Source organism: Heptranchias perlo, chromosome 34, assembly GCF_035084215.1.
Source record: "Heptranchias perlo isolate sHepPer1 chromosome 34, sHepPer1.hap1, whole genome shotgun sequence".
In the NCBI taxonomy this organism is placed as follows: Eukaryota; Metazoa; Chordata; class Chondrichthyes; order Hexanchiformes; family Hexanchidae; genus Heptranchias; species Heptranchias perlo.
In genome coordinates, this window is record NC_090358.1 from 3,112,501 (window position 1) to 3,140,484 (window position 27,984).

Sequence of the window (27,984 nt, forward strand, 5' to 3'; positions counted from 1 at the left end):
TGTTGGCACAACATTGTGGCATTGTAGTTCTGCAGTTACTAAAACATGATTGATTGATTGGTGAAAAAACTCCAAAACTAGATTTTTTTTTTTGCAGTGTCCATTTTATGTCAGCTATAAGCCTTACAAACAGCTGATCTTAATCCTCCAGATTCCAGTATCTTCCAACATTATTCTTGGTGCAGCAGATGAGGGCAGATCTATCTGCAACTTCTCCAGAGTTGTTTTAGTGGGCATGAAATTTTTGTAAAGTGAAATTTTCATGTGGCTATAGTTCATCTTTATTCCTTTAATGCCCTGCAGAAACACTTGCATTTATGAAGCACTTTATTTATTTTTAAGCTTGTTTTATAGTTGCATTTCTCTTTTGTTAGAGAAATGAGTCTGGCATACAGGTTAAATTTGTAATCCAACTTTTGTAGGAGTGACAAAAGGTTGTTGACACTGGACATCTCTGGGAATACACTGGTATCAAACTGTCAAGTGGTTTCCATTGTGTCATTATCTGTATTGTCTGTGGTCCCTACAGTACTGAATCAGTCAACATAAACTAATAAAATATAGCCCTGATTAGTTCTGTATACTCTATGAAAACTCCATGCTTGAATGAGTGGAGCTATAAACGTAAGTTATTAAACATTTCGGGGTAGAGTTTCTGCTTTAGTAATTGGGTGCAAATTGCGCCCAGAAAATTGCGCAGGTTAGGTTACAGTTCAAGTTTCTGCTAAAATGCATTTGCACAATCACAAACGTAAAATTTTCCATGAACCAGTGCAATATGGCAGCGTAATAGAGCGTAATCGTTTTTTTTCTTTGCAATAAAAAATATTCATTGGTGCATTTGAGTGATAACCTGGTGCAGTTTTATTAATACAGCTGAAAATGGGTTTATCACCAAAAATAAGCATTTTTAATAAGAGTGTCCAGTCCTCCACCTGTGAGTAACCTGATTTTAAATCACTGAAAATGACTTTTAAAAAAACTGTACTGAACCATTTACTACTTTCATTGGTGTACACTTGTTAGTTTCTTAGTAAATTAAATATTTTTTAACATGTACAAATGTTTAAAACGTGTCGACTAGTGCGTGTGCGCCTAAGAAAACGAGCGCAATTTGAAGACTCTCCTCGAACAGGCGCAATTGGCGGAAACTCGCCATGCTCCTAATTTCAATCTGGGGGCAGGTCAATTTTGTGGGCGGGACCAGCTTCAGGCGCGATGATTTTTGAAGCAGCACAGAAGATCACAGAAACTCGATTTCCACCTGATGTGACGTGCATTTGATTTTTCCGTGATTTTCTTCAATCTTTTACACTGGTTCGGGTAGGTCGCGCTGATAAAACCAGCGCAATTTAGCAGAAACTCTACCCTACATCTTTTGTATCCACTTAGGCGCATGTCGATGATTTGGGGTGAGATGTAATATGAGTGCTTAGAATATATCTTTATATAAAATGTCTTGTTTCTGCATGTGTTGAATGTCATTCCAGTTGTGACCATCAAGCCTGTGAATTTCTTGTTTCCTCATTGAATAATGGCAGGGAAAAAAATGACCATGAAAGCTTGTTGTAAAAATCCAAGTAGTTCACTAATGTCATTCAGGAAAGGGAACCTGCCACCCCTACCCAGCCTGACCTACACGTGATTCTAGTCCACTCTAAATAGTGAACAAGTTGTCAGGGTAACTTGTGATGGGCAATAAATTCAGCCGTGCCGATGTCTGCCACTTGCCAAGAACAAATTTTTGAAAAATTCCAATAGGAGATATATGTACGTACATGTAAATCAGTGAGGGACTTACCAAGAAATTAACTGCAGCAAAACTAAATCTGAGAGTGAATGTCTCAGACCTGTCAACCCTCACTCAGTCTGCTTTAAAATAGGATCTATTTTGATGTCTCACTTCTAATAGTAGCAATCCCAGCATAATTTGTCTGAATTGATTTATCTGTCTCACTCAATGTGATCAGTTTCACTTCTAACATCAGAAATACTACTACTGATCAACCCGTTTAAACATGCGTGGCTATTTTTATTTTTAACAGGCTTAGCTGAAAACTACATTCTTTGTATCTACCCTCCATGAGGCACTCTCCCTAAGCCTCATAGCTTATCCTCCACCTGAGTTGTCTATCATCCCTGTGTCTGACTCCTCCAGGTGCATCCTGACCTCATTTTCAGCCTCTGAGCAACACTACGGGAGATCCTCTAGTTTAACTAAAGCTTGCATCCTGTACAATTCATGCAACAAAAACAGGGAGACCCCCGAGTATGGTACATCAGTTTAGAAACTTCACTTGCTTTAGCTTTGCATTCCAGTTTCAGTGGACTGTGATGTGCAATTGAGCCTACTGGCCTTTGTGTGGGTATTGAATTTCAGCAAACCTAGTGTGCTCATGGAAAAAGGCCTGGGGGGCGATGGCTGTGTGTCACCAAACTCATGCTGCACAAACAGAAAGAATTATAGAATCGTACAGCACAGAAGGAGGCCATTCAGCCCATCATGCCTGTTCTGGATCTTTGAAAGAGCTATCCAAGTAGTCCCATACCCCAGCTCTTTTCCCCATAGCCTTATAAATTTTCCATTCTCAAGTATTTATCCAATTCCCTTTGAAAGTTAATATTGAATCTGCTTCCACTGCCTTTTCAGGCAGTGAATTAGAGATCATAACAACTCGCTGTGTAAAAAAAATTCTCCTCTCCCCTCTGGTTCTTTTGCCAATTACCTTAAATCTGTGTCCTCTGGTTACTGACCCTTCTGCCAGTAGAAATTGTTTTTCCCTATCTACTCTATCAAAACTCCTCATAATTTTGAACACCCCTATTAAATCTCCCCTTAACCTTCTCTGCTCTAAGGAGAACAATCCCAGCTTCTCCAGTCTCCGCATAACTGAATCCCTCATCCCTGGTACCATTCAAGTAATTCTCCTCTGCGCCCTTTTCCAAGACCTTGACATTCTTCCTAAAGTGTGGTGCCCAGAATTGGACACACTACTCCAACTGAGGCCTAACCAATGATTTATAACAGATGCATAAAATTTGTGTATGGTCTTAAGATCTTGGCACCTGTGGGGTTGGAGAATATTGGTGGTTCAAAAGTAGGTCTAATTTTCTACCGACGACTGAAATATTGTGTCTTCCCTCCACCCCCACCAAGAGGAGGGAAGCCTGGAACTGTTATCTGTGCATCCTCCCTGCAAAGAAAATGCTTCTTACCAGTTATGATAAGTAGGCTGAGTTGCTCTCCTACATTATAGTTTTGCGTTTGTGTGCCAGATAGTCCCCTTGTAAATGGATCTTGCGTCCCCTATGTACCAGAGTGTGCCTTTACCTGCCCAAAATCTAGGTAATGAAGCAAGAGTTTGGGTTGAACAGAGAACCTTCGTCACTGTGCTCCTGCTGACCGGAGTATACCGAGTGCCACCAAGTGATCTCCTGTTTAGGGCTTATGAGACTAAGGCTTAGCCTCTAAACCAACAGAAAAACTTATTTAACAAATAAATAAATGAACATTACTCATTGCAAGACAGTATTTTTACATTAGTTACAAATGTTACTATTTTCTTGAGCTAACTTTTGATGTAAACTTACCCTTGAAACATGCTCACTCATGTTGCATGGTGAAACACTACCCCAGCTCTGCCTAGTTCACTATCATTGCTGATTTCAGATTGAAAGCTCTTGGGTACAGAGCTGTCCATCAGAGGATTACAAAGAATCACTAGCCCTGCCCTGTCACCGAACTGACCAATATTTTCATCCCACACACAACAATCAAAACAAAGATGTCACATAGGATGTTTGGAATTGATTTTGGCTTATTCCGTGATCTGTGCCAAATACATTGAATGATCAAATAGATGGGTCTCCTCCAGGTACAATCTGAGTGATCAAACCATCATTCCAGAGACTCCAAGTTCTATACGTCTCTGTCTTATCCCGTTAGCCAGCCTGTGACCTGTAATCTTCGCAGCTTGCATAAACAGCTACCAATAACTGGCTGTGGCCAGAAACACAGAATCTGATAAATAATCTAACAAAGATGCTGCAGTTTTGTAGTGCCGTATGTTTAAAACAGAGCCACTGCTTTTCAGTAACTGAATCAGTCAAATTCTGTTTTCATTACACAGGACTTCTGGTGTTTTGAGGATTGTATTTCACAATTATGTCCATTTTTCTGTGAAAAGCGCATATTGGTCCAATGCACCAGAATATCGGAGGAATCCAACGCAATCAGATGTACTTAGCAACATTTCAAATTCTTGTACATCTGTTATGACTTAAAAGAATTCTGCACGTACTGACACACACACTAAACCTCCATGAACAGAATGCGTACAATTCTGTGTCAAGAGTTGATTTTCTCTGAGGTTCTCCCTCTGCAAAATCCGAGCTTAACATGTAGGAACTTGGAGCGACGATCTTTGTTAGACCAGGGATGCCCAACGTTTTGGAGCTGGGACTCAATACACGTGGCAAAACCAGTGAGTGGATTGCATACACTAATGCAGTAATACAAGATTCCACCCCCTCCTCCCCCAGTCATCCTTTTGCTTATCATCTTCCCCATCCTCCAGATTGTTGGATTTTGACCAGTTCTCCAGTCCCAAGAACTTTAAAAAGCTGAAGTTCGAAGCTACTAAAATGTGGTTTACACACAAGTGCAAAGACGACAGTTAGGAACTTCACGGGCCAGATCACAGGAGCTCACAGACTACATTTGGCTCCGGAGCTGTCCTTGGACTCTGTTGGAGGAATTCCATGTAGTAAAAACAGTATTTCACATATTCAGTCACAGTAAAACAGTGCTGCTGATAATGTCCTTTACAGTTAGCTATAAGCAGATTGTGTGTGTATTGGTAGTTAACTATGAAGATGATGATGGGATAAAAGTGTAGGTGGCTGAGCATGTTTATCCAGTGAATGGTTGAGCCACATAGACGAGGAAGATTCCAGGTTTGATTCCTAGCCTTTGCTGAGTTAGCAGTAGTCTCATTGCCCCTGGGTTAGGGAAAGGGTTCCTGCTCTTGATCGTTATCCAGTGGTACTTGCTGGGAAGATGCGTGTGATGACAGGGTTGGACTTGGCTGTGATTGTCTCCCATGGTGAAAAGTAGACTAACCAGGCTCAAACATGAATATTCAATGGCTTCTTGTGGGGGATACTTAAGTGTACCCACAGAGCTGCATCCCAGCGGGAAATTGGGTGGGGGGGATTTCTTTCTTTTAAATGGGGGAATGTGATTGCATTTATTGGCATCCTACTTGGCTATCTTGTAATATCCATACTCATTGAATTGCCTGGGAATTTGTGGCTACCATGATATAACAATAGCTGTTGACAGTCTGAACTGGCTATTTCATGAACGTGTTTGTTTTCTGATTGACTAACCACCCCCTGTACATAAACAATGAGAGGTACATACTGGAAGTTGTGCTTATTTTTATTTGCTGTGAAGATTTTTCTGCTTAATTTTCCTTTGTGACTCCATTCTAATTGTTTCTGGTGTGTCGATTTTATATTTGTTTTTGTATTTGTCGATTTCATAACACGTTTCTGTTGTATGCTAGTGGAAAAGTGTTTCCTTGAATGATAGCACTGTTTACCTTTAGGAGTTGAAGCGGTCTTTTGGAAGTTAGAACAGGGTGTGTTTTGGAGCGTCAGTACTTGTCATGGGTTCCCACACAGAAGAGGTGGAAAACCATTTATATAACTTTAAAATGTATGTTTCTGGCCTTGAACAATAATAAGTTGATATTGTGTTACATGAATCACACAAATCATGTTTTCTGCTAATTGCTCTTGTCAACGCAGCTAATGAGACATAACTAAACTCGTATCTTTATAATTTTGTGATAATGAGTGTCATTGGTAAAATTTGGTCGCGTGTGTACTATAAACATGTCATCATTGTTTGGTGACTATTATCTAATTTGTGTGACTCCTTTGTACTCCAAATTCTTCACACTAGTTCTAATTTTTTTTTTGTTTCTAGGTTTCGCACCACGTGACTTGACTTGTCTCTGTACCGCGCTGTTCACCTGTTTGTTCCCGATGCCAAAATAAGCAGCACTCCTGTCCTGCACTATTTTCTTAGACTGTAAGTAAAATTTAATTCCCTGATCTTTGCCTATCAGTGGGGTGTTTCCTACATGAATCTGAGTGGCACTAATGGAGCAAAGTGATGATAGCTGGAAGTAATGTATTTACAAAAGTAATGCTGCCTCATTTTTCTGTAGTGTATTGTATAATTTCAGCACCAAAATTAAGACAACTTAGTATGAATTAAAATATGTTCATTGGTCTATGTTTTTCTGATTCATTTTAATACAGTTTCAGTCATTGGGCTGGTCCGCATGTAGATTAGAGCATTGCCCTTTCCCCTCTGGCAGCTGAGTTCAAGTTTTGTACTGACTTTTAGGATCAAAATATCCATGTTGGCTCATGTATCCCAAGTGAAAGGAATTGTTTGCCTTTGTCTACTCAGTTACTACTGGGTGTGAATTCACAGCAGAACTGACCATAAATTGCGATAATTGGCATAGCTTCTCCTTGTTTGATTTCCTTGGGCACCTCGTGGGCAATGGAAATGTGCTAAATGCTCTTCTGAAGTTGAGTTAAAGCACACTGTCGATGCTGTGCCAAGGGAGCATTACCACCTATTCAAAGCTGTGCTTGGTGCTTATGCTAGGGGAGGGAGGGGAGAAAGTGTTGGCGACAATGAGCCCCTTCACCAAAAATAAGGCAATTTACACTTCCACCTTTTAGTTCTTTATTTAAATTGGCTTGGGAATGGGTTGGCAACAGTAGGTGTGATCATGGAAATGGGACAAAAATACCTCTAACAAGGAAGATTCATGGTCTCAAAAAGTTGGGCGTTAATTGAATCATTTTTGCATTTATGATGAAAATAGGCATGTATTTCACAAGTTTAAAGTTTTGCACCTTTAAGGGACACTCCAACGTACAAAAAAAAACCTACAAAGCTTTGGTTGGCAGATAGTCTTCATAAATATGCAATCTGACTGCACTACTTGCCAAACTATTTTCAAATGTATCTCAGCTGCCTATGAATGTTCCCCCCCCCCCCCCCACCTTATTTCATATTTTCAGGCACTTAATCTTCTTCAACAGTTTCTTGTATTTAAAATCTATTACTTTTATATATTTCTTTGTACCTGGACCATTAATACTTCTATTTTTACTTGTTGTACGACTAAGGTTGCTAACCAGCAAACTGGTGAAGACTGTTACCATTTTGTTGGGCAGTTGGCATTAGTGATCTAATGTAACCTGGTTGAAAGGTTGGAATAAATACCATAGTGGAGCCTGGTTTGTTATGTTAACCAGTTCCAACAATTCCACTGTACCAGTCTCATTGTACAGAAAGTCTGATCCAGGTATCTCATGACCTGGCAAATGTACTGTGGTATTTATCAAAAGTTTTCTGTCGTAGAAAACCACAACCTGAAAGATATTCATTATTTGTGTGCTGCCATCGGGACTCAAAAAGGGGCTGCAATATCAGACCACAATAAAACCAGCAGCTGAAAGCAAGTGGTTCTGTTTTACATCAAGTTCATCAATATAGCAAAACAATATTTTTAAAAAAAACTTTGCCTTTATATTCAAGAATGTCTGGAGGTGATCAGTAAGCTTCCTGCATTAAGAGTTTAGTGTGGGGAGCTAGAATTATTGCACTGGTCTAGTTCACCAGGTCTCTTTCCCTACTGTCACTGGTCCATGCTGAGTTTTACATGGGTTGATCTGTTGGACTACTGGTGACTTTTGTGTCCTCCGTGTTCATTGCTAACTAATCTGGTTTATATTTTTCTTTCTATTCCTACAGTTGTACATGTGACACCTTTCCAGAATGAGGCTGAGAATGCGAAAGGCTTCTCAGCAGACAAACCCTGTCCATGCATCACGAGCAGAAAAGACAAAGCGGAAGCGCTCTGATGTGGACGATTCGATACCTGTTATGGGGGCAAAACCACAGAAGAAGGAAACTGGTTTGCTCTCATCAATTAAAAGACTTATCAGAGGAACTGCAGCAAAGGTATGATAATCGAGCTGTCGGACTAGTGCTGAATGTCATAATCTGAATGTTTTACAAGCAGACTGGCTGATAACTGAAATTATCTCCAGTTTACACTCATTCTCTGTAGGCAGCCAGAGAAAGAGCTGCGAGGAAGAAAGGGTTGGCAAGGACACTAAGATAAGACATAGCTTGTAATATCCTAATGCTGCGTTCAGTTGTCTTTGCTGCAAGATATTTCTTGCCCTTCTACTCTTGAAAGTTTTTACCTGGTTATTCACCTCCGTTTGGAGATTATATAAACTGGAGACATTCTATGTTAGTGCAAATTTTTACACAGTTTATTATAAGGAGATAGTTTAATAAACCTTGCATTTTCTGTTTCTTAGCTGCTTACGATACCCTTTACCAGTGTTCTATCATCCATCTAGACATGTAGACAAGACCTCAGTTCACGTTTTTTGGTTGGTTTTGTGCTTACTGTGGTGTGAAGGATTTCAGTGCTAGGGAATGGAAGCCTTCCATTTTGGCTTCTCCAGTCATGCCAGATTCAAGTGAAGTCCAGTCTTCTCTGACCCAATAAAAAATGCTTTTACTGCCCTCTGAGAAAAGTGTGAATTTTTCCAGTTTCCATACCAGACGTTCTTGCCAGTTAATTGAGGTTTTGAACTGTGGTTTTCTACCCGCAAGGAACAGAGTTGAAATTGTTCATTTCATGTAGGACCCTTATGGCCAGCAGACAGAGCAAACTTTCATCCCGTCACCTTGACTTGGATTTGAATCCAAATCCTAAAGGAAGGATTCGTAACTGAGGTTCAGTCATAGATGCTTGTAGGACTCTGCCTGCCCAAAGTGTGCTGCACTCTTCCATCTCATTCAGGTCATGAATAGAAATAGAAGAGAACAGCTTATCCAGACAGGCCAGAGTTGAATCATAATGTATACAATGCTGTCCAAGCTCAAACAAGAGAGGGGAAGAATTATTACCAGAAAATCTGAAAAGTCACTTTTTAAGAGATACTGATTAACTTTACAGAATTAAAAACTAGGTGACTTTGATCCCCACTGCCACTCCCAGTTCATGCTCCATCTTTCTTCCTCTGTCTTTAATTATTAATATGGTTCATGTCGCGGTTCCTTATGTGCAAGTTCTTAGTCTCAGCTGAGGAAGCCGAGCACTTTTTCCAGAAAGAAGAAAAGTGGGGCCGCATGCCAACCCAATGGCTTACTGCTCCAAGCAGCCTGTTACAGAGTAATATTGAATGCCAGGAGCAGGACGTTTGCCTGCCCTCTTACAAGGGAGTCTTCGAGCAAGAGAAGGGGAGAAAGCATTTCAATTAAAATCATAAATTGGACGTGACCGGAATGGGATGCTGTAAGTTGCAGGAATAGTGTCATGATGCAAAGTACATTGCAAAGTGATCATATTGCGTGCAGCAGACAGAATTTGATTTACTGTTAGTTCCTGAAACTAGTTTTTGGTTGCCTAATAATATTTTTGCAGCTCTGAAGCAAGAAGCCTGTGATTGAATTTGCTGTATGTCATGCATTTCTTATTTGGCCAGTTTTCCTTGACCCATTTCTCTGGGAGGTTTTCGATCAAAATTAGACATTGCAAAAATGAACTGGAACTGTGTTCTTCATTTTTAACAACAAGCTGTTGGAGAAGACCTGTTTGGAGAACTGTATCATAGGTCATCACTACACAAAGATTAAACATAGAAGCAAAATATCGCACATAGCAATGCAACCTTTGTCTTGCATGCCCTTGGTATTGACCTGCTCAGATACTCTGATTAAAAGCCTTGAGATTTAATCAGTCCAGCAGCTTTTTTTCTCTTGTACACAAATGCTTTATTGCATTATTTAAATTAAGGATTTTATCATTTGATGGTTAATAATGTGAAATGCTGTTTTAATCATGCAGTGTACTGTTAGTGCTGTTCATTTTTGTGAGCATATAACTTGGGAGTAAGGGATAGGTGCGGTGTCACTATTGGTACTAATTTTTTAAACCAAAATGCAGCGGAAGTCTTTATATACTGCAACACAGAATGGAATGACAGTGGTTAGCCACTGTGATTCCTGTTCTTTCCAACAATACTGTTACAGAAAACCTAGACTTCTCCCTCATCTTCCTTCTCCAATAGGAGAGAGGGAAAGTCTGAGGAGGGTCACTCCAAGTCATGCTCACGTTCCATGCCAGTTTCAGTGGGCCCACATGCAGCCAATCTGCTGGCGATGGCTTGAAAACCGAGGAAATTGAAGAGTGCATCTCATTCAAGGGGTGGGGGGTGGGCGTGGTTTAAAATTCTGATTAACTTTCAGATTGCCAGGGGTACAATTGTCATCTATAATTTACATCAAATAGAATGAGTTGTATCATAACATATCTATAATTTGGGAAATTTGAGACGATTTAGAAACTATATGTGACCATGTTTTTGCAGTTGCTCTGGGTTTAACTGTGGAGCCTTGTGCTCGTGTTAGAGGCGAGTTTCTGAATGAGGTACAAGTGATATCAGAGTGGGAGTAAATCAAAGATCATTTTGGTGCCCAATACACAGGCAGAAGCAGAGAATCCTCCGAAGAAAAAATGTCGACTCGATTGTGACCTAGATGATAGCATGATCACTTCAACGCCTCACACCGGCTCAAGACCCAATAAACCAATCTCCAGAGTAAGGCGGAAAAGTCAGGTGAATGGAGGTTAGTGGAGGTGATTTCTCTCATTAATTGGAAATATTCATAACTGTTTCATAGTGTCACTCCAGAACTATCATTCTGATACTTGAGGTGCTGTTAAAAGTGAGCTACATATGTTGTAAGCAAGCTGGTACCCCAATTTAAGTGCATAGGCTGCTAATAAGGAAACTCCAAGAGCAATATCTAACTGTAACTCCCTACAAATTTTGCCATAGTTTATAGAAGTTGTATGTTTTTTCTCGAATGAAAAGAATGCGGATAGGAGCAATCTTAGAGGGCAACTCCTGATTGAAGTTTCTCCTGAATTCCCTATTGGATTTATTAGTGACTATCTTATATTTATGGCCCCTGGTTTGGTCTCCCCAGCAAGTGGAAACATCTTCTCTAAGTCTACCCTATCAAATCCCTTCATAATCTTATTGTTACTGGGATTTGATGGGCTTCTGACCATGTGACTAGACATGTGGTCAGTATGGGACTTTTTACTACGTAAAAGGCGCTATATAAATGCAAGTTGTTATGGATCACTGAGCAACATTTTTGGTTTTCTACAATCATATGTTTCTACAGATAGTCGTTTTAATATGGATGTACATGCAGCAACAAATCTTACATTCTCAAGTAATAGTTACCAAAGTATTGTACAAGTTTAAAATGTGCCATATTCCTTTCCTCTGCTCAACAACAACAACTTGCATTTATATAATGCCTTTAATGTAGTAAAATTACATTAAAGGTGTTACATTTGTCTCTTATGGAAGACTGAAGCAACATTTAATATAGATATTCATACTCATTTGCCACTCCGTGCAATGATTGCAACTTAATGTGATTTTCTTTAGAGACTGGAGGCTACAGCAGTAAACAGAATGGGAAACTCCCGGTTGTTAATGATGTGGTCAGCCCTCCACGAACTGCCTTACTGGGGACCATCTTTTCTCCTGTTTTCAGTTTCTTCTCACCAGCAAATAAAAATGGTAAAGTATTAACTATGTGTCATTGCGGGAAGGGGCCATCGCAAAATTTGCCCAGCAATAACACTGTGCTGATATTAAATGAAGTGATGCAGTGAATTGTATAGGCATGTTTTAAGGTGCATTTGCAATGTCAGTAAGCAGCACATGTAACATTTCCTTGAGACAATTAGGTACAGTGGGCTTTAAGAGCATTATATATTGAAAGTGGTAGGATATTGTTTCACCCTTACAATTGCCCCATGTGAGGAGTTCCACATCCCGGCCATATTGTTGCAGGATAGTGCCACGTGTTTCCTGGGCGAAGAGAAGAGGGAAAGGATTTGGAGAGCTTGTAGCCTTCAGGCTGCTGCAGCACAGCTCCAAGTGGTTAATTACAGCAGTTGAAATGGCACATCTTGTGAGGTCAACTGCCAGCTCACTTGGCTTGGGACAGTATGTTGGTGGGGGGAGAGAAGGGAGAAAATAATTTTTCTAAAAAAATAGTGCTCCTGAGACAGTGGAAGGCTCTATTAGACTGTGCTGTAATTGAGGACATTCTAACAAAAAAGGAAAGCATTTTTTTAAACAAAGAAAGAGGAACACCAAAATAATTATGTACCTTTTTCTCATAGTTTTTTCTTTTACTTTTGAAACATCTTGACCATTTTATGGGGTAAAATCAGAATGCTTCAATTTTTTTTGGCACTGTTTACCTAAAAACATCAGTGATCAAACATTTTGTAGGTTGAGAATAATATATATCTGACCTTGTCCTTTTAGAATATTGGCGTCCCACCTGCATCGGAATTGTGCAACAGTAATTGTGCTTATTGGAGAAGGCTGGGTTTGCTTAATAAATAATTGTTAAATAAGACACAAAAGCACACTTTTAGAGGAAAACCCTTCTGCAAGTTCCCTAAAATGTGCATGAGCTCATTTTATATTTGTAATTATCAAGTCATTTCTGGGACCTCGAGCCTCCAGGAGACATTTTTCCATCTGTAATTTGGTATTTTTAAAAATTTATATAACCATGAATGAAAATTGAAATTCTTCATTCATTCTTTCCCCAAATACATTCAATGAATTGTGATTATTTTTTTTTGCAGTACTTTCTTACTGCATCTTAGACAGTGTGTAACAGAACAAACTTTCATTTATATGGTACCTTATCACGTCTCTCTAACGTCGTCTCAAAAGTGCTTTGAAGTGCCGCGTCTGTTACGTTGACACATATGTCAGCCATATTGCACATAGCAAGATCCTGCAAACTACCTTGAGAATAGTGTCCAGTCTGACTTTTTTAATGTTTAAGGGAAGAATTTGCCCAAGATATCTGGACAAACTGATCTTTGAATAATGTCATGGAATCATCTCATCTGAAGATCAGTACCTCCAGGGTCAGTCTTGATTATGTTCTCAAGCTCTGGAGTGGGACTTTCTGACTCGGAGGCAAAATGCTACCAATAGAGCCAAGGTTTTCCTCTTCAGTATTGTTTCTTCTCCCTTTTCTTGTCTCCTGTGGCTACACTGTGAATAATCATGGTATGTGGGGTCTTAACTTCATTCTAAGAATGAGGACAATTGCACTGCAGTGAGTAAACTCTCCTTTCATTTTTAAGGTAATGTTGTGATTTAATGCTTGAGGTTGTGTTTGCAGGAACATCAGGTTCTGACTCTCCAGGTCAGGCTGTAGAGGCTGAAGAAATCGTTAAACAGCTGGATCTGGAGCAGGTGGATGAGATCACCACCAGCACGGCAACATCGGCCACTGGAGGACTGTATTCCGGCCAGGCAGTGACAGCACAATCGCCTTCTCCTGACAGCAGTTCAGATGACACAGAGGATGAAGTCACCAATGAACTTCGCCCTTTGCCAGGTACAGTAAACTTTTTAAAACGTGCAAATCTTTGCATTTGCAATTTCTGATAGAAAATGAGCCATGGGTTTTTCTCCTCCCCCCTCCAAAATCAGAAACCAAAGTGACACAAGACCTCCTCATGGTTGTGGTCTCAAACCTCTTCTCTGTGGTGCTATCTGCAGTTAGCTCGACCAGGCTCCTGATCAGTTGCAAATTTTGCATTAATGTACATTGTGTGTTGCCACAAAAACAGTCGTATACCCGGCTGTTTGGAACTCGCAGTTAAAACCAGTAGTTTGTTGATTCCCCATCACTGGTTTTAGTTAATTCAATGTTAAATTCCAAGTCGGAAGTGGATGGAATTAGTGAAGCAATGATGTTATGACCCTTGATGTTTGTTTGGGTGCTGTAAGCATATTATGTAGTAGTTACTAAAGAATTACTGGCAGAGTATCAATAATGAACTTTTTATTACTTGTGGCAGATTGCCCCCGTGTGATCACCTTTTATTTTTGGGTATCTGAGACATGTGGAAACCTATCATCATGCTTCAGAGTCTCAAAAGCAAACTACTGAGAAATCTACAGGAAGAGTTTCTGTTTGCCTGATCTGGTGCACATCCCCGTCCCCGCATACCCAGAGCCTATTTCCCTAAGTCTGGAGACCTTGGCCACAGATTGGCAAGAGCCAAGAATTGAGGACCCCTAAGGACCTCTTAACTGTGGATCACTTTATGGCAAGAGGTGAGAGACCAACTCCAGGCAGTAGTTCCACACCAGGTCTGGTATAACTGCAATGCAGTACAAAGTCTAATTTGTTTTTAAAGTCCAACACAGTGCCTGAGAACAAATTTTAATTTGAGCAGAGACAATCCTGTCGACTAGTTGATATTGTAAATATGTAACCAGCTTTCAGCAGCTTGAGGACTGAACCTCTTCACATGGCTACAGGTGTAACGCTGGGCAGAGGGCTACATGAGACCCTGCAGCATAACTCTGTTTTCCCAGGCCAATGGTGCTCTGTGCAGTTAACTACCCGAGACCAAACTTATGAGTTAACTTTTAGTAAAGCCTTTCCGTGAGTTATAAGGGGCATCTAGTTTCTTTTAAGTTGTGTAATCATCCTCTCGTGACACTGTTGTAACATCAAAAGGGAAGATGAGAATCCGAGTACAGTACGTTGGTATTGAAATGCACTGTGCCTCTTGGTGGTAGATGGATGTTCCTGATCTCTGCCATATAGTTGGGGACTTGTATGGATGGATAAATTTCCTCAAGAGTCGGTATCTACCTGGTTTGAAAGAGGTGGGCATAAGGACCAAATGCTCTATAAGTCCTATGCTGCTGTGCTCTGGGTCTTAGGTAGTGATGAAACATTTCCATTCTAGTGGTCTGACTGACTGAACAATCATGTCCTATGTCACATACACTCTATGGTTTCGATATGGAGCAATACCGATGGCAGTCATAGAGAGGTCTGGTCAGACTGGTTTAGCCTATTTTGGTTGTACCTTTTGGAGAGGAAAGAATTGGAGAGAAGAGTAGGGAGGTGTATTTTTTGCAAAGCTGGAGATGAAAAGCAATGTCAAAAGAATGTGTTAATGGGTGTAAATTGGGTAATTTCAAGGAGCATGTTGTCTTCAAAAAATTTTAAAGGTGTTGAAAACATTTATGGCATTTACTTCTTAATTTTTAGCACCAGAGTTGAATGTGACGAGTGTAGAACTGTGCAAGACAATATCTTCTCCCGACTCTTACCCAGACCCACCTGCTCACCCGGAGGCAAGCTACGAAGAGGACTGGGAAGTTTTTGATCCGTAAGTGTCTGCCAACAGTTGCCTGTTAAAAGTTGCACAATATGTATAATTTCTGTAACTTTAACACAAATATCATAGATCAGTCATGATACTTTTACTTTAATTATCCATTTCCCTGATTGAAAGAAGGCTGGAGCATAAAAGTGTAACCTATAAACAAGCTGCCTAAATTATAAAAAATTTACAGCATTGAAGGAATACATTCAGCCCATCACACCTATGTCAGTTTCTGAAAGAGCTATTCACTTAGTCCCTTTCCTCATACCCTTCAACATTTTTCTTTTTCAAATATTTATTCAATTTATAAGCAATGATTGAATGTGCTTTTAGATTATTGTGAAGCCTCGGGTTCCATGATCTAATTGAATGGCGGAACAGGCTCGAGGGGTTGAATGGCCTCCTCCTGTTCCTATGTTCCCTCATCCTGAGGAGCCAAGAACAACCTTTTTGTGGCTACAGAAAATTGGTGCATAACCTTACCCATCCCTTTGTTATAGATTTTAGGGCAAAATGGTAACTTTACAGACCTACCAGCCTGACTACAGTAAAGCTTTGTGCATGCTGTACAAATAACATGAGAATTGGAGACTGAAATGCTGCTATCTAGTGGCCACTATGTGTACATATTTCACAAGGTGGATTAAAACCATTTGAATAATCTGATTTGAATAATCGTATCTGGCAGACAAGATAAATTCATGTGATCTTTTTATGGGGGGGGGCAGTGGGGGAAGAAAGTGGCTCAGGTTACTATAAAAATGCAGCATATGAGGCTGAGTGTCTCTTCACTCCACTTTGTTTTGTGAAGTCTTTCATTTCAGTTATAGTTCTGAATGGTGGTGGGGAGGGGCTGTAGTTCTGTCAGAGAAACTGAGATTTAAAAGAAAATACTAAGCTTATTGGAAATCAAAATAAGAACAGAAAATACGTGAAATGTCCAGCAGCTAAAATCTGGGAGAGAAAAAAATCCTCTTTTGGATGCTGTTGGTCTTTGTTTGTGTGTCCAGCATTTATTTTCTTTTGGAGAAATTTAAGTTCTGCGGTATTTAATTTTTTGTGTGTGTCGCGTGCAAAAACTAGTCCCAGTTCAAAGTTAGGTTTGGATTGCCTGCTGTCGTTATAGAAAGGTGTTGACTCTCTCCCCTCCACACAAAGGCTATTCTCTGAATTCAGTCTGATATGGAGCTGTGGACTTTGATCATAGTGCAGCAGCAGTGAAGTAACTAAGATACAGTGCACACTGCAGACACAACTGCACCGGAACAGTGCCTGTGTCAGTCCTGGCAGCTGAAGCTCAGAAGCTATTGTTGCTGCAGTTTAGGACATAAAAACTTCCTTAAAGAAAAGTGACTTAACTAGCTGGCAAATTCTTGTGACTAATTTTAACTGACTTCTTGAAAATGGGGGTTTAAGTGTTAAATGTTTTTAATGATTATAGCAAATAATGGGAGTCACTAGCCTAAACACATTAGATTGTACCAGCTACTGTGCAGTTTAAGACTTTAAGAACCTATCCTGCAGGAAGCAACTTCCTCAAATTGTTATTTAGCCAACAGACCAAGAATAAGTGCAGAGTCTCACTTAACATTCCAAATTATAAAGCACTTATTGCAAGACACCAGTTCCAATGCCTGCTGTGGGGAGTTATTGTATTGAGTGCTGCATCACTAGATTACCTGTTACTGTTTTTGTTAGTTTGGTTTTTAATCTTTTCCAACAGTAGATCAAGTGAGTAGAATTGTTACGGCTCTGCCTGTCTTGTATATCCATCACACTATCAGCTGCCTGACCTGCTGAGTTTTCCAGCATTTCCTGTTTTTATTTCCAGCATCTGCACTCTTTTGCTTTCAAATTTTAGCTGACCTTCCCAATAGCTTGTTTTCATTAGGTCATTTGTGTTTTTTTGGCTGTGAATTGAACTGAGAATCATCTTCGTAACTCGCCTTAATTTATTTTCTTCCTTTTCGTTAGCGGTTCCTGCACTATACATCGATCCTTGGCTAAGTCTTGTCTCCTCCTAGATTACTACCAATGCTGCTTTTGGTTCAACTGCTAGGAAGTTCACACAAGCTGCCTATAGTGATTGACATGTTTCCTCTGTGTGCTCAAACAACTGTCTGCTGCTCAGCTCCTGATGGTTGAAATCAGTATTTAGTGTAGAGGGAGTTATGGATATTCTTCCATGCTCATTAGGGCATCATTCACCCTATCTCAGTCACCTTAAGAGAGACATTTACCATTCACAAACCGTTGAAATTATTCTTTGGTGACCATCAGAGCCTTTTGTAGACATTGTCATGTAGCAGCGTATTTTTTTAAAACTGATTCCTTTACATCCCTTCCTGGCTTTTTAAAATTGACCATGAAAGGTTGTACTATTGACGTACTGACAACATCCCGTTTCCTTCTCGGAGGTAGTAGCATTTGAAGGATTCTCTGAACATATGTTTACGCAGCAACATTAGCATCGCAGCAAGCAATTTCCGTTTCACCGGTGACGTGGCGCTAAAGTTGTTGTGTAAAACATAGTCAGATCACCAATCTCACTAGGAATTTTAAAGTGAAACCCCACTGCACCTGCAGGTTTCAAACCCAAACCGCAAGAGTGAAAACATGGACTCTGTACCTACAACAAGCTTGAGTGGTTTGTTCTCAGTTCATTGTGTGCAGTTATTTTTAGTCACCATCTATGAATTGAATGTTGTGCCACATAGAGAGCTTAATTTCTACAAGGTTAATGCTTTTTCCATGCAATTTAGCCATTTGTTTCTGTTTGCTTGATAGTTATTTCTTCATAAAACATGTACCACCACTAACGGAGGAACAGCTAAGTCGGAAGCCAGCCCTGCCACTTAAAACCAGAAGTACACCTGAATTCTCCTTGGTCCTAGACTTGGTGAGTAAAAGTAAATAAATTGTGCTTTAAAGTGTATGTATATCATAATGTACATTATATACATTTTTTATGAATAATATAATACGTTTGATTCATTATAAAATAAGAAAAATTTATGGAAACAGAAGCTGATGTCCAGTTCAATATGTAAAACACCATTGAATGTGGTACTAATATTCTAATTAACCACTGTTATTTTTCTTGTTGTATATGTAAAATTAATGAGTTTAGTTTTAAAAACCCACCAAAAAAAGGGATGGGGTAATGTCTGCCAACATATTGCATCTGTGACCTCAATTGGCAGAACACCTGGATCCAAATATGTTCTCGCGTTGTTCCCTGTTCTATAGTTAATTTGGGCTAGAAGTATTGGAGGTTGGTTACATAATCTCTAATTGTAAAAAAAAATGTTTTACCACCTTTTAATTGGCCTTCTCATGACAAATTCTGACTTCAGTTTGCTAAAATGATAACGTACATTTAATTTCCTCATTCTTTGAAGACTCACTGCTGTTTTGTGATTCTTGTAAATGTTTTTCCCTGACAGGATGAGACGCTGGTGCACTGCAGTCTCAATGAACTGGATGATGCAGCACTTACCTTTCCTGTCCTTTTCCAAGACGTGATTTACCAGGTAAAAGAAACTTGTCTGTGGTCTACCTGGCAAATTCAGGAAATGCCTGGCTGCATTTGATGCTTTGTGGTCGTCCTCCAAATTCAAAACAGTGTCTGTCCGTGTATTCCCAGCAAGTTTCTCTGTAGTTAAAATTCGGTAATGCACAGCCTAGCACGGCGCATTGGGGTGTCCAGTGCATGGTATCGCTGAATGGTATGCAGGCTTCCACATAAGTAGTGGCCATGTGGGCAAGGTACCATCGGGCCCCATTGGACCATACCCTAGGAGAAGGTCAGTGCCTTCAGGAGTGGAGGAAAGAAAATGTTTTCATCGAACGATGTGACGGTGAGGGTGTTGTTGCTGATTTGTACCAGTGTAATCGTGCTTCTCCCAAATAATTTCTTGAACTCTTAATTATTTCTATACAGTTGGTCTCCTTTTAAACCTAACATTCTGGGGCATATTCAAAGAAAAATACTTCACATTAAAAGACTTTTCTCTCTCTTTCTCCATTCTCCTCCTCTTCCTCCCTCCCTCTCATCCCGCAACAGATATTTACTTGTGACCTTTAAAGAAATGACTTGTTCATTGATTATAATCCTTGTGCTCCTTTTGTCCTTGGTATGTAATCCTTTATGTAGTTTTATTTAAAATGCAGTAACTTTTTCCACATTTTCTGCTGTAGGTTTATGTACGGTTGAGACCCTTCTTTCGGGAATTCCTGGAACGAATGTCTCAGATTTATGAGGTAAGTTTGAAAACAGTTTTATAAACAACGGTGTTGTATGGCCATTTACAGCTGTAACTTTCACTTAGATCATTTAATATCACTTCAATGTACACTCCTGGCCAACCTCCCACCTTTCACCCTCCGTAAACTTGGGCTCATCCAAAACTCTGCTGCCCGTATCCTAACTCGCACCATGTCCCGTTCACCCATCACCCCCTGTGCTCGCTGACCTACATTGGCTCCTGGTCCGACAACGCCTCGATTTTAAAATTCTCATTCCTGAGTTCAAATCCCTCCATGGCGTCGCCCCTCCCTGTCTCTGTAACCTCCTTTAGTCACCTGTCCTAATATCACCTTATGTGGCTCGGTATCAAATTTTGTCTGCTTACGTTCCTGTGAAGTGCCTTGGGACGTTTTTACAATGCTAAAGGCTATATAAATGCAAGTTTTTTTTTGTAACTTTAGTAAATTTCTACAGCCTGGCTAAAAATGGCGCGCTAGGAAATATATTTTCAGCAGCATGCAGGTTTTGAATTGTGTAAAGCGGTTACGCTTTTCCAGGTTTCTATTCTGTACCTCCCCTGTACGTTGCCAGCTCACAGCTGCTCTGAAGGAACTGTGTAAAATGGAGGTTGCACTTGTGGGGATTGTGAAATAAAAGGGTGTTCCATAGGCTATATAGAAAATTAGACCACTGTCTCGTTCGGCTGTGTTCAGGCCCAAGAAATCCAGTTTGAAGTTCCAATCTGAGGGGAAGGGGGTCCTCGGTTCCCAAAAAAGATTCTCCCCAGATGGCTTGAGGTCTAGTGATCACTGTGATCACATTCCCTCTTTGCCAAGAAGGCAAAAACCAGGGCTCTGCTAGTGAGGCTGTGTAACCAAACCACTAGAAGGGTGGCCCATCAATCTCCACCATTGCAGTAGAATTCTGGTAAATATCTCAAGACTTGCTTACTCTTTGTGCCTTGTTCTTGGCCTAAGTTGATTTTTCATGAAGTTTGGATAAAAGTATTTACTTCTATATATGCTGCATTTAAAGTCTGTTATAATCATTAAATACAGAGAAATAGAAAATCACACATTACCAGATGTGGAATTGTAATGTTCTCTTGATGTTCTTGCAGATTATTCTTTTCACTGCCTCTAAGAAAGTCTATGCAGACAAATTGCTGAATATTCTGGACCCTAAAAAACAGCTGGTCAGGTAAGTGTTCCATTAAATATTTGTTGTATAATGAATGAGAACGTGCAAGAAAAAGGAGCAGTTGCTATCCTCTTATCATTGTAGTTCATTCCCTCTTCACCCCCTGTCCCCCCCACAAAAAAATGCTAATCAGGATTGGAGTTTTTTTAATCTCTCAGAACGATGCATTCTTCTGTCCTGTGAATCGAAACAATTGAGGTTTTGATTATTGTTGGTCTGTTCAGGACAGCAAATTGAAATCTTTAGATAAGTAGTCAGGGTTCCATCTGAAGATCAATACTTTGAGTATTGACACTTGTATTCAATTAAGCAGCGAGGTTTGGAGTGGGGTGCCAGGGATTTTGGTGGGGACTACGTTTCAGTTAACTAGAATTGAAACAGCGATCCCCACTTGCTGTTCTGAGCCTCGCGCTTTAAAGCAACGTGCAAAGCTCACAGTATTTTTTTCTTCTCTTTCTCCTCTCCTCATCCTCCATTTCTCCCCCTGATAGCGCTGAATCTTACTGAGATTTGCGTAGCGGCGTTCCTTCTGGGCAAGTGAACATTCTTTGTGTGAGCCTAGACAGTAAGTTTGAGGGGCCGTTTGGCCATGGAGGACCCTGCAGTCACACTCAACCCTGTCCTTGCCCAGTGTGCACTTTCCAGAAGGGTTAACGAGGTACCAATCGAGTATAGAAACTTGGCTGATTTCCATCTGATTTAAACCCCAGTAGGTCTTGTTGCCTGCTGATAATCGGACGTGGGTTTGTGTTTTTTATCCCCTTCCTTTTTTAGCTGATCTCCAATTGTGATTCCTTGGCCAAGAGACCAGGCGAGTCTCTGCCCCCAGGCTCTAACTGGCTGCCAGGAGGCATGGAGGATTGGCTTGGGTGACTTGCTGTCTGTTATCCTCTCCTCCCTTGTGGAGAAGCAGTTGGCCCCATGATGACACGGCTTCCTTGTAGAGGATTGAGTTTACGTTTGCATCATGTTGGAATGTTAAGAACGAAGGAAGGAAGAACTTGCACTTATATAGCGCCTTTCACGTCCTGCAGCACTCGACAGCCAATGAATTATCTTTGAAGTGTAGTCGCTGTTGTAACGTAGGAGGCACGGCAGCCAATTTGCACACAGCAAGGTTCCACAAACAATCAGATAGATGACCAGATGTTCTGTTTTTTGGTGATGTTTAGTGAGGGATAAATATTGGCTAGGACACTGGGCGAACTCCCTGCTCTTCTTCGAATAATACCACGGGATCTTTGACGTCCACCCGTACAGGTAGACAGGGCTTCGATGTAAAGTCTCATCCAAGCGACGGCACCGCCGACAATGCAGCACTCCTTCAGTACTACACTGCGGTATCAGCCTAGATAATGTGCTCAAGTCCTCAAGCCGGGCTTGAACCCACGACCTTCTGACTGGGAGGCGAGAGTGCTAACACTGAGCCAAGGCTGACACTAAATTTTAAGTGGTATAGAAATCGAGCAAGAGAATAGGATTAGACTAGGTGGGTTATGGGGGGGAAATTCTGGTGCAGATTTGATGGGTTGAATGGCCTGTTTACTCTGCTATAACAGTCTATGATTCTACTGTACATGATAGCCCATCGGTACTCAGCCCCATGTCAATACCCATTTTATTATCCTACATTAGCATAGGAGCATTGCAGACGATGTGCTTGTGGCACAGGATTCTGTGAATGCATAAAAATGTTTGCTTGCATACTTAGGCATGTAAGATATATTTAAGGTGCTGCTACTATTGTTTATGCACAAACTGCACTTTCATGATTGTCTGCAATTTGGCCATCATATGGTACAATTTTACTTATGTGATAGGCTCACTGTCACTATACCCTGCATCAGAGGATACACTTGCTTGCCTTGGGTGATCGGTTTTGTGCCCCTCTTTAAAATACACGTACATTCAGGCATATAGTTTTTTTTTAATTGAAAAAGGATATTGAGGCACTGGAGAAGATGCAAAAAAGATTTACAAGGATGATACCAGAAGTGAGAGGTTATAACCATCAAGAAAGACCGAATAGGCTAGGGCTCTTTTCTCTTTTTTAAAAAAAAGACTGAGGGGGTGATCTAATAGAGGTCTTTAAAATTATGAAGGGGTTTGATAGGGTAGATGTAGAGAAGATATTTCCACTTATGGGGGAGTCCAAAACTAGTGGCCATAAATATAAGATAGTCACTAATAAATCCAATAGGGAATTCAGGAGAAATTTCTTTACCCAGAGAGTGGTTAGAATGTGGAACTCGCTACCACATGGAGTAGTTGAGTAAATAGCATGGATGCATTTAAGGGGAAGCTAGATCAATACACGAGGGAGAAAGGAATGCAGATAGGGTTATATGAAGGTGGGAGGAGGCTCGTGTGGAGCATAAACGTCGGTATAGATCTGTTGGGCCGAATGGCCTGTTTCTGTGCTGTAAATTCTATGTAAAATTTGCATTCTCTTAATCTTCACTCTAATTTTAAAACCAATATTATGCTTAACCTGCAATGTTTTTTGTCACCTAGGCACAGGCTGTTTCGTGAGCATTGCGTGTGCGTGCAGGGAAACTACATAAAAGATTTGAATATCCTCGGAAGGGATCTGTCAAAAACAATCATAATTGACAACTCTCCGCAAGCTTTTGCGTACCAGGTCAGTGCAAGAGTCATCGAACGGCAGGAGAAAGAGAATGCCTAGAGAACTCAGTGTTGTGTTTGGACTATTTTGGTGCTCACTTCATAGGAATAATATCAAAATAATTTGGTTTCAGAATAAATAACTGAGCTCCCTCACGAGTTTGGAAATGGAAAAGTAGTACGAGTCTTTTACCTTTAAGCACGGTCCTATTACTCATCTATAACGTTTACTGTTTTAAGTTTCTGTCCGATTACTTTTCCTGACCCTAACCAGGCTGCTATGGGGAGACCAGGCTTCCCCATAAGACAGGTCCAAGACATTTCCTCCAGACTATTGTCACTGATGTCCTGGAAGTAACCACTTTCCTTAACCTCTTGGGTCCATGTTGCACATAACTGAGGGGAGGGACAAAGAGAGACTATACATGTCCTCAAGGAGAGAATTAATGATTTCTTGTCCAGAGTTGAAAAAGAAAAAGTGCCACAATGTGCAAAGTTAAAGTTTTTTTTTCACCCTGAGGATGGAGCATTAGCTGTGAGCTCAAAACTTACTCTTTTACAGTCTGAACAGGTTGCAACAATTGGTTTCATCTTTATTTCAATTTTTCAAAAATATTTAGGGACCTCATTTCCCTTCTGTTAGTTTATGTAGCACTAATTCCACCGTTTGGGCTGGGCGGACCAGTTGGAGTGTTCAGTGCAAAGTATAATTTGTTGCATTACCAAACCTGGATTACGAGAAAGCTGCCCGCAGGCTACCAATGTTGCAAAGGAACTACAGATGGTCATACATACCCTGTTGCAGCTCCAACCTGAATACCATTGCATCCTCAAAGGGAGGGAAAATTGGTCCAGATTTCTGCCCATTCGCGCACACCATCTGGGGGGAGTTAGTGATGGCCTCGCAGCAGCCTCTGGCTACCTTCCTGGTTTGGGGAAGATGTGGCATGGGCAAACGGTGAAGAGGAAAATTCCTCAAATTGGGGTATCCTGAAAGTATTTGCTTGTTTTAAGTATATGAAAGTACTGCGCTTTTTTTCATCTGAGCAAATGTTGCCCCGTTTGAGTCTATAGCTTGACTTGTCCAGTTGGAGGTATGTAATTGGTGTGAAAGTTGGGGACTGTTGTATTGCATCTTCCGTGTAATGAGCTGTTCATATTTCAGCCGTGGTAATGTTCTTTCAACCCTTTTCTATCAGCTGTCCAATGGAATTCCAATTGAGAGCTGGTTCATGGATAAGAATGACATGGAGCTTTTGAAACTGATTCCCTTTTTAGAGAAACTTGTAGAACTGGTAAGTTTTGATGCCTGGCATCAAGTCAGTTTGATTTCATATTTTTTTTAAAAGCCTGTTTTCATACAAAAACATTCCTAATAAAAAGAATGCTCTTGTAGGGAGATCCCGCATTTGCTAAGTTAGCTGATCCAAGCTGGGCGCTGATTGAGTGTTGTAGTTGAGCCTCAGTGCCCCTGGGTGACAGAGGGGGAAAGTCACCCAGAACCTCCACCCCCAACTTCTACCCAGTGACCCCTGCTGGAAAATGCATATAGGAACGTCTGAGGGCGGGTTTGGACTTGACTATGATGCCCCCAGTAGTCAAATAGCGCTGCTGGGACCTGTGGAATCATACCGCAGCACAAATTGATTTGGCATTCAGGCAGGAAGAACACTGGCAGGGAGAAAAGGAATACCCTTTAAGGAAGGCTCTCAAACTATATTTGTTAGCCATCTGGCATTTGCTACGGTCACATCTATCCATGTGATGTGTTAAATTTGCTATTTATGCCATACAGTACTTACTTGGGCATCGCTCATTCTGTGACGCACAGTCACGCCTGCAGCTGCACATTTCTATCACTAGATGGCGCTTCATAAGCTCCAGAAGCTGCAGATCCCCAAACCTACACCAGAGGCAGCACTGAATCACTCTGAGGGAAGTTGGTTTGACCTGACTTCCCGGGGGGCACTACCACAGGAGATTCTACTAGCTGGTAATGAAACGGAGGTGTTACCATCAGAACCACGTTTTAAATTGAGCTCACTCTGCTTTAATATACTGTTCTCTCTCAGAATGAAGATGTTCGACCTCACATCAGAGAGAAATTTCGTTTGCACGATTTGCTCCCTCCGGATTAAGAACTCGTTGCCAACACCATCTCTGAAGGGGGCGGAGGAGAAGACAAAAGCAGGACCCTTTGGACTACAAGACATTGCCATTACTGTTGAAATTTGCATTTTTGTACCTCGTCTTGCTTTTCTTGTCTTTGGCACCCAAAGTTAACCAAGGGGTTGCAGAGAGTGAACTCAGTCTCGAAGTTTTAGGTGGGTCGGAACAGAAAAGGATATTGCAGGGTTTTTTTTTAAAAAAGGCAACGGTATATGCAGTCAAATCTCTGAACACGCAGATCCTGATAGCACATATATAGCACGCAATAGATGTTCTGTTGTCCCAGTTGGTGTGCTTCTGAAGACTGTCTGCTGGATAACAAGTGTGAAATGCTGTGGTCTATTGCAATACATGTTGATGAGACTTTCTGACTGTATCAGCTATAAATGGTTGGCGCTTTTCTTTGTGACATACAAAATCAACACTTTCTAAAAGTACTTCTGTTTCTGCCACCAGCATTTTGTTTAACCTGTATTGTCACAGGTTTACATAAGAGGAGGAAAACTGATCCTATTTTTCCTCTGTGTGGTGCTTTTTAAAGTGGGGCTGTATCCACTTTTTAAAATGTAGGTCTCATTTCAACAGGAATGGCCAGTATATATATAAAAAAATACAAAAATTTTACAGTTCAGGTTTTAGGCTTTTATGTTTTACCTAGTATATAAAATAATATCCAATTATAAAAGCATTCCTTTTAACTATAATGTATTGTAGAACCCCCTTTCCCCCCCAAAAACGAGAGAGAATCTTTCCTAATTTGATCCAACACCTTCCTGCTTTGTCTGCCTGTGAAGTAATGTATATTTGTTAAAATAAAATAAAGAATCTATAGGTTAGTCAAAATTAAATCGGATACGTAACATACGAGTTTATTTATATTAAAGAACAGAAACATTCACCCACAGTAGCTATAACGTTTAAAGAGAAGGGGTGAGGGCACAAGAAAGAGGAGAGACCCATTCAAGAAGTATCAATACAGAAATTCTAAGTAGGGCGATGAAATTTTAGTCTTGACTTGAAGTTCATTAACTGCATGGTCTCTGCCTAGCTGTCACTTGTACTTCACTTTTTGGGGGGGCGGGGGGGCGAGGGTGGGAAAGGAGTGGAGAGAGAAATGCAGTGGAGCTGAATTTATAACAAAATCTAACAGGCTCAGGATCCTCTGAATGTCTGGTCTGCTTTTCAATAGCTGTACTGTCGCAACCATGTGCCACTGTGATTCTAAAATTCTTGGGATAAGCATGATAGGAGCAAAAAACCAATGGTGGCAGGTATATGTCAGTGCAGCAGGAGAACGGCAATGTGCTAACCAAACTTGTGGGGGCCTGTGTTCCGGTGGTTCTTCCCTCTCCCTCTCCCCATCACCCCCACCCACCCCCCCCCCCCCCCCCCCCCCCCCAAAAAAAAAGTTGTAGGTCCCAGACATCTGGTCCCCTGTAAAATGTTTCCACCCCAGTATATTTGCTGGCTTACTTTTTCCACAGTATCGTATTCTCGAAGGAACATAGCATGAATTGCCTCTAGACTGCACCATAGGCCGGACGGACTGTATCGTCATGGATTCATTTTCTAAAGGAGATTGAAGAAAGCGGCACACTTCTTTTTGTGGAGAGGAGCTAGGTGTTTTTTTTTTCTTTGGTTTAAAACTCTAGAAGATTGTTCAGGACGAGATAAGTAGTAGCAAAGAAAAAGGTGAGCAGCACATGAATGAGGACGCCAGTTAAATTTTTTTATGTATATTACCAGTTTACCTGTACAAAACTTTCTTGTACAAAACTACATGCAGCTTCATTTAAAAAAAACAAAAAAAATCCTTAAAATAAGGAAAAATCTTTTTAAAGAAAGCGGTTTAATTTTTGTATTTTTGATTTTACAAAAGGCATGAGTTATGTCTACTTTTTCAGTGTATTAATGAAGATTTTAACTTTTCATCAGGTTGAGTGTTTTTATTACTATTATCTATTGTGTATGTAGTTAGCACATTGTGACACTGAAACGTTAAAATCTAGCATGTAGAAATAAGCCTGTTTTTTGTGGGGAGGAAGAAAACCCTTTTATCCTTCATTAAAATATTTTAATCATGGCAGGTTTTTCTGCAGAAAATAATTTGAAAAGCGTTTGCATTTCAGAGAAATACTGATTTTGTATTTAAAGAAAGGTATTTTGCTTGCAGGAATCTATTTACTACAGATTCACTTTAATGATAACCTTTGAGATGTATTTAAATACCTTTAGGGCATCTGGGCATCTTTCTTTATGCTGTTTGTCATTTTGTCTTTATTGAAATAAAAATGTACAGAACATTACTTTTACAAATGTTACAAACGTTTTGAAGTTTTACAAACTCTGCACTAGAGTAATCCAAAA

The 27,984-nt window shown here is 40.5% G+C and overlaps 1 protein-coding gene across 1 annotated transcript; it reads left to right on the forward strand.

Annotated features, from left to right (window-relative positions):
- Window positions 1-5,995: 5,995 nt before the first annotated feature.
- Window positions 5,996-27,923, forward strand: LOC137301709 (CTD small phosphatase-like protein 2). The gene is made up of 13 exons (XM_067971293.1): window positions 5,996-6,100; window positions 7,850-8,059; window positions 10,606-10,747; window positions 11,587-11,721; window positions 13,361-13,579; window positions 15,257-15,377; window positions 18,162-18,273; window positions 18,821-18,907; window positions 19,575-19,637; window positions 20,744-20,823; window positions 23,338-23,464; window positions 24,648-24,743; window positions 25,521-27,923. Exons 2-13 carry the CDS (start codon window positions 7,874-7,876, stop codon window positions 25,584-25,586), a joined length of 1,434 nt encoding a protein of 477 aa, XP_067827394.1. The 5' UTR covers window positions 5,996-6,100; window positions 7,850-7,873; the 3' UTR covers window positions 25,587-27,923.
- The last annotated feature ends 61 nt before the right edge of the window (window positions 27,924-27,984 follow it).

Excerpts from the sequence above, each read along its gene's own strand:
- LOC137301709 (XM_067971293.1), top strand. The coding sequence starts at position 7,874 with ATGAGGCTGAGAATGCGAAAGGCTTCTCAGCAGACAAACCCTGTCCAT. Across the intron at positions 11,722-13,360 it reads CTCACCAGCAAATAAAAATG|GAACATCAGGTTCTGACTCT; the intron begins GTAAAGTATTAA and ends TTGTGTTTGCAG. Across the intron at positions 20,824-23,337 it reads CCTAAAAAACAGCTGGTCAG|GCACAGGCTGTTTCGTGAGC; the intron begins GTAAGTGTTCCA and ends TTTGTCACCTAG.